Genomic DNA, 7,357 nt, shown 5'->3' on the forward strand with positions numbered 1-7,357 from the left:
GCTGCAGAACATTGCACCTCTACACATACACGTGCGTTTAAGGTAGGACTTGGACACTTTGTAGCGCGTCTGTGGTATTACATGTCTGAGCGGTAAATGACTCTGCAGATTGCCAGCTATTTATTTTAACTATATTCTGTACATTCTAATACATTCAACTTATCTATCGATAGCGCGCAGTGTTACACTTATACTTTTAATGCCAAAGTAGGTTTCAAATGCACATGCACTCCTTCCCTTCTGAGCCCTGCAGTGTGCCCATACAGGACTTTAAGACCACTTATGGGGTGTTGTATTTAGGAGAAAATGAGTAACAAATTATGGGGTAACTTTCTCCTGTTATCACTTGCAAAAATGAAAAACCTTTTAAAACTTCCTTTGTGGTTATAGTTTCCAAAATGAAGTCACATTTTGGGGTGTCCACTGTAGGGGTACCTGAAAGTCACTACAAATGTGGCATGGTGCTTGAAAATTATTCCAGTTCAATCTCCAAAAGACATATGGTGCTCCTTCCCTTCCAAACTTTTGTGGCATATATCTGGCACAATTATGTAGTGCGCACAGAATCTGTGACTTCTTCCCCTCTCGCACCATGTCTAAAAAAAGGGGGTATGGTGTGTGTGGGAAAGTGGACGGGCCAGCACTGGCATGGTTTAGGCATACAAAATGGTCTAAATTTAAGACAGCAATGAAGCTGTCTTACATTTACAATCAGCAGTGGATACACCAAAGTTATGTAGAGGACAAAGGGTATTAGCTATCAGTATTGTCCCCTGCTAAAGGCATAGATGCATGATAAGGAAGGTCTATTTTGTAGCTGAAGCAAGAAAGATGTGGAAGAGATTATAAATGTGAATTTATGTTATTTATTATTTTAGTAGAATGGAACTTTTATTAGGAACAAACTTCATCCCTATTTCCCTGAAGACTTGTTGGACCTGTCTATTCCGCAAAGTGTAAATAAACGGATTAAGCACTGGTGTCATGACACTATTAAGAAGGGCAACAACTTTGTTTAGGTCAGGAGAGGAACTCTCAACTGGTCGCACATAGATAAAGATGGCACTGCCATAAACCAATGAGACCACTGTGAAATGAGAGGCGCAAGTTGAGAAAGCTTTGATTTTTCCCCTTGTAGAGGGTATCATTATTATGGTAAAGAGAATATTACAATAGGAAATTAATGTGAGACAGAATGAACCCAAAATCACAGCTGAGGCAAAGCTGGCAAAAACCATATCAAACTGATGTATATCAGAGCAACTTATCTTTACAACTGCTGAACTATCACAGAAGAAATGATTGATCTCATATGGACCACAGAAAGACAAACCAAACATTAACACTGTGGGATAGATAAAAGTAATAAATCCAAATACCCAGGATATTAACACTAACGAAAGGCAGACCTTGTTCGTAATGATTGAATGATACCTCAATGGATAAGAAATTGCTACATAACGATCCACTGACATGACAGCTAAAAGATAAAATTCTATAGTACCTAATGATACATAGAAATACAACTGCAGGATACAACCAGATATAGAAATGATTTTGCTGTTGTAAGCAAGTATCATGAGCAATTTAGGGACTGTGGATGATATGAACCAAATATCCAAAAAAGCCAAGCTGCTGAGGAAGAAATACATGGGTGTATGGAGGCGCTTGTCCAACCAGACAGCAGTAATGATTGACAAGTTTCCAATCAGAGATATCAAGTAAAGTATAAAAAACAGTAAGAAGACAGTGTTCTGTGCACTAGGACCAAGTGTAAAACCAACTAGGAAAAATTTTGTTTGGTTGACATGAATCATATCCACAGACATCTGTTGAGCTTGCGGTGACATTATGTGGAATACTGAGAGCAGAAACAAAATGTATTGATATTAGAATGGATATATCCCGAGTACAGAGTATATACAGTTTGTGCAAGAAGATGGCACTGAATAATATGTAACTTTGTTCATAAGTCACATTCATTAAAGCTGTGATGGAAGAAAGAAGATTAAGTATCATTGTAAGCTGGGCATGACTGGTGGACATAATTTCAAATTCACAATTTAGCATGTGCAATGATTTACATGGTAAAGAAATCAGATATATGAGCATTGTGTCATAAATGACACTAATAATAGGTTCTGAATAAATCACAGATTGTTGCAGACCAACAGCTTCTTTACATTAACCCCTTCCTGACATTTGACGTAATAGTATGTGACTTGCCACATATTGACTATTATATTATGTCATGCTGATCGGGTGGGCACAGGAGCTGTGCACGTCCGATGAATGCAGGGTCCTAGCAGTGACAGACGTTACCTTGCAGTATCCACCAGCATCACTGTGAACACCAGCGGATTCCCTTGCAGAGGGAGGGAGCTTTCACTGTCTCTCCATCGGCCCCCCGTGCAGCGGTGGCAAGGGGCTCATGGCTGCCATGGCAACTTCAGGCCCATGGGCTGGGTCTCATAGGTGTGTGAAACTGACAGTTTCAATGTAACTTTTTATGCTGAACTGAAACAGCGATCAGAGCCTCAAAAGTTGAAATTCCATGCTGGAACATAAATAAAATGTGAAAAAAAGCCATCAAGCCATTTTTTTATTAAAATAAAGAGACATACTGGATTAGATATCACCGCATTCATAATAACCAGCTCTATAAAAATATCACATGATCTACTCCATCAGGTGAATGCCGTAAAAAATAATATATAAAAACTGTGGCTTGCCCCAAAAAAGTGTAATATTGAGCTATTAAAAAAATCATATGCATCCCAAAATGTTACCAATAAAAATATTGACTGTTCCCGCAAAAAACAAGACAAGTTTTGGGGTTAATGCAATTAATAGAGGGAGGGGGTTCCCTCTCTCAACCATCGGGGCTGCTGCGCTGCAATGGCAGACGGTGTTGCCATCTACAGGAAATCTCAAAAAATAAAAAAACTATAGCTCTCAGAACATGGAGACACTAAAACATATTTTTATTTTTTCAAATATGCTAGTATTGTGTTAAAGTGAAATAAATAAAAAAAAGTGTACATATTAGGTATCGCCGCATCCGTAACAACATGCTAGATAAAAATTTCACATGACCTAACCCCTCAGGTGAACACCGTAAAAAAAAAATATAAAAACAGTGCCAAAAAAGCCATTTTTGTCACCTTACATCACAAAAAGTGCAACATCAAAAAGGCATATGACCCCCAAAATAGTACCAATTAAACAGTCACCTCACCCCTCAAAAAATGATATCCTATTTAAGGCAATCACCCAAAAAATAAAAAAGCTATGGCTCTCAGACTATGGAGACAAAAATGCTATTATTGTGTAAAACTTAAATAAATAAGAAAAAGTATACATATTAGGTATTGCCACGTCCATAACTATCAGCTCTATAAAACTGTCACATGACCTAACCCCTCAGATGAACGTTGCAAAAATAAATAAATAAAAAGTGTTCCAACTGTTGTTTGTCACATTGCCCCATAAAGTGTAATAAAGAATGATCAATAAAATCCTATGTACCCAAAAATGGTACCAATAAAAACCTTAACTCTTTCTGAAAAAAACAAGCCCCCTGCACAAGACGATCGGCAGAAAAAAATAAAATAAAAAATATGGCACTCAGAAAATGGACACACTAAAACATAATTTATTTTTCAAAAATGCTTTATGTAAAACTGAAACAAACAAAGTAGACATGTTTGATATAATTGTGTCTGTAACAACCTGCTCTATAAAGTTAGCACATAAACTACCCTGTCAGATGAATCTTGTAAAAAAAATATAAGAAAAATGGTGTCAAAAAACGTAATATAGAGCAATTAAAAATCATATGTACCCCAAAATAGTACCAATAAATATGGCACCTTATCCAAAAGCTTCCAAAATAGGGTCACTTTTTGCGAGTTTCTACTGTAAGGGTGCATCAGGGGGGCTTTAAATGGGACATGGCATCTAAAAACCAGTCCAGCAAAATATGCCTTGCAAAAACCTTGCGGCACTCTTCGCGGCGCTCTAGTAGTAAGTTGATGTAAGGGCGCACGGCCCTTACATAAGTTTATGACTAGAGTTGAGCGGACACCTGGATGTCCGGGTTCGACGGGTTCGGCCGAACTTCACAAAAAAGTTTGAGTTTGGGACCTGAACTTGACCCGAACTTGACCCCAAACCCGAACCCAATTGAAGTCAATGGGGACCCAAACTTTGGAGCACTAAAATGGCTCTAAAAAAGTCATGGAAAGGGCTAGAGGGATGCAAATGGCATCAAAATGTTTTTAGGAGCATGACAAGTGCTCTGCAAACAAATGTGGATATGGATATGACTTAAACTTGAGGAGGCGATGGATGTGGCGGGGTAGGTGGAAGCTGCAGTGGAGGAGGTAGCCAACACTGTTTTTTGGTTAAATTTTTTGGGGGGGATTTAGATTAGGGTACACCCCAAAACATTGGGAAATATAACCAGTGATAACACCCTCCATCCGTGCTAAAGAAAAACGTTCAGACAATACACTGGCTGCAGGGCAGGCCATCATCTCCAAGGTGTAAAGGGCAAGCTCAGGCCATGTGCCCAATTTGGAGACCCAGAAGTTGAAGGGGCAGACCCATCAGTCAGTACGTGTTGGCGTGTGCACACATACTGCTCCACCATGTCGCACGTCCCTGCGATGTCCACGATCCAATTGGATATCTGCTCTATCAACTTTCGATGTTCTTTTCTGTGCCTACCATGTTGATCACGGTTAGTGGCGAATCAGGGTTCCACGCTGGAGAGGGAGCATGAGAAAGGGAGACCACATCCAAGGAAGGTCAATGTATGAAATTAAATGTGATCGAGCGGAAATGTGGAACAAATTATTGAAGCCGAAGCTTCCAAGTAAAGAAGAGGGCGCGTGGCAATTACCCACTCCTGACTCGGGGAGGTAGTGACGATAAATAACAATACAGGACTCTTAGGATGCCCTGTTATTGGAATGATTAATAAAAAATGATATGGTATGTCACTGGTGTATTTTGGATTTGGAAAAGTAAGACAGGAGAGGCCCTGCTGCCGCTTTGTTGACTCTAGATAACTTTTGCCTGATCGCTCGTCCCCGTGACGTCCACGATCCATTTGGATATCATCTATATCAACTTTCGATATTCTTTTCTGCACCTACCATATTGATCACGGTTAACGGCGAATTAGGGTTCCACGCCGGAGAGGAAGCGTGAGAAATAGATACCACATCCAAGGGAGGTCAATTGCTCCAATGTGATCGAGCAGAAATGTGGGACAAGTTGTTAAAGTTGAAGCATCGAGGGAGGAGGGAGCAAGGAGGGAGCGCGCGTCAATTAAAAACAAATTTTGAAATTAAATTCCCTGTCAACTATGCAGAGCAGGGTTTTTTCATCGCCAAAAATTGGTTAATGTCACCCACCAATGGAACAGACGATTTTAAAAAATGTCGGTCCCTGTCACCTATGCAGAGCAGGGGTTTATTCACGGCAAAAATTGTAAAATGTCACCCAAGAATGTAACACACGAATTAGTGAAATTTATTTCCTTGTCCACTAGGTAGAGCAGGGGTATATCACAGCCAAAAATTTGTGAATTTCACCCGACAAATTAACAGACAAATTAGTGAAATTTATTAACCTGTCAACTAGGTAGAGCAGGGGTATATCACAGCCCAAAATTTGTGAATTTCACTCGACTGTGTAACAGAAAAATGTGTGAAATGTATTAACCTGTATATCACAGCCAAAAATTGGTTAATGTCACCCGACAATGTAACAGAAAAATGTGTGAAATTTTTTAACCTGTCCACTAGGTAGAGCAGGGGTATATCACAGCCAAAAATTGGTGAATGTCACCCGAGAATGTAACTGAAAAATTAATGAAATTTATTAACCTGTCTACTAGGTAAAGCAGGGGTATTCACAGACAAAAATTGGTGAATGTCACCCGACAATGTAACAGACAAATTTGTGAAAGTTATTAACCTGTCTACTAGGTAGAGCAGAGGTATATCACAGCCAAAAATAAATAAAAATCTTGATGTATGAGGTGGAGGTCCATATGGAGTAGGAGGTTTAGGAGGCGGTGGACGTAGTGTAGTAGGTGGAAGCAGTGGTGGAGGAGGACGAGGTAGACAGTCTATTCTGCACAAGGTACAGACAAGTCCTGTGGGATACATGCGTGCTTCATTTTAATAAACGTGAGCTTGTCCACATTGGCTGTGGACAGGCGGCTGCGCTTTTCTGCGATAACACCCCCTGCCATGCTAAACACACTTTCAGACAATACACTGGCTGCAGGGCAGGAAAGCACCTCCAAGGCGCAAACAGCAAGCTCAGGCCATGTGTCTAATTTGAAGACCCAGAAGTTGAAGGGGCAGACCCGTTATTCAGTACGTGCAGGCATGTGCATACATATTGCTCCACCATGTTGCTAAAATGCAGCCTTCTGCTAAGACGTTCCATATCAGCTGGTGGTGCTGGTTGTTGTGGCGTGCTGACAAAGCTTTTCCACATTTCGCCATGATAACCCTGCCTTCTGAGGTGCTGTGTTGGGGAACTCTTGCTACTCTTTCTGCCTTTGCCTTGTGCTTCCACTGTGCCCACGCTGTCAGGTGGGAATGCCACCAGCAGCGCGTCTACCACGCTTTTACTCGTGCATCTTACAATCACGCCCCAGTGACGGAATTAAGGACGGTACATTGTCCTTGTAACGTGGATCCAGCAGCGTGGCCACCCAGTAATCAGCACAAGTTAAAATGTGCGCAACTCGGCGGTCGGTGTGGAGATACTGCAGCATGTAATCGCTCATGTGTGCCAGGCTGCCCAGAGGAAACAACAAGCTTTCCTCTGTGGGAGGTGTATCGTCTGTGTCTTCTGTAACCCCCAGCAACGCACCAGTGATGGCCATGAGCTGGATTGGGTGCCACCCTGCTGTGAACACGGTTCCTCCTCCTCCATCTCCTCATCCTCCACCACATCATCCTCAAGAACTGTGCCCTGGCTGGACAATTGTGTACCTGGCGTTTGTGGGTGCAGGAACTCACCCTCGGAGCCACTTGTGAATGACTGACCGGAAACCCTATGAAATGATCCCTCTTCCTCCTCCTGTGCAACATCCTCTTCTATCATCGCCAGAAGCGAGAACGGCATTATCGGCACTGGCCATGTTGGTGAAGTACTGAAAACTGCGCAACAAGGCACATAAGGCTCACATGGAGGCCAGTCATTGGTGGTAAAGTGGTGCTGTTCCGCACAGCGACTCACCTGTGCGTGCTGCAGCTGAAACTCCACTATCGCCTGCTGCTGCTCGCACAGTCTGGCCAGCATGTGCAAGGTGGAGTTCCACCTTATG

The 7,357-nt window shown here is 41.8% G+C and overlaps 1 protein-coding gene across 1 annotated transcript; it reads right to left on the reverse strand.

Annotated features, from left to right (window-relative positions):
• Positions 1-869: 869 nt before the first annotated feature.
• On the reverse strand, positions 870-1,850 carry LOC122928219 (olfactory receptor 6F1-like). Its single transcript, XM_044280831.1, has one exon. It carries the CDS (start codon positions 1,848-1,850, stop codon positions 870-872), a length of 981 nt encoding a protein of 326 aa, XP_044136766.1.
• Positions 1,851-7,357: the final 5,507 nt, after the last annotated feature.

Source organism: Bufo gargarizans, chromosome 1, assembly GCF_014858855.1.
Source record: "Bufo gargarizans isolate SCDJY-AF-19 chromosome 1, ASM1485885v1, whole genome shotgun sequence".
Classification (NCBI taxonomy): domain Eukaryota; kingdom Metazoa; phylum Chordata; class Amphibia; order Anura; family Bufonidae; genus Bufo; species Bufo gargarizans.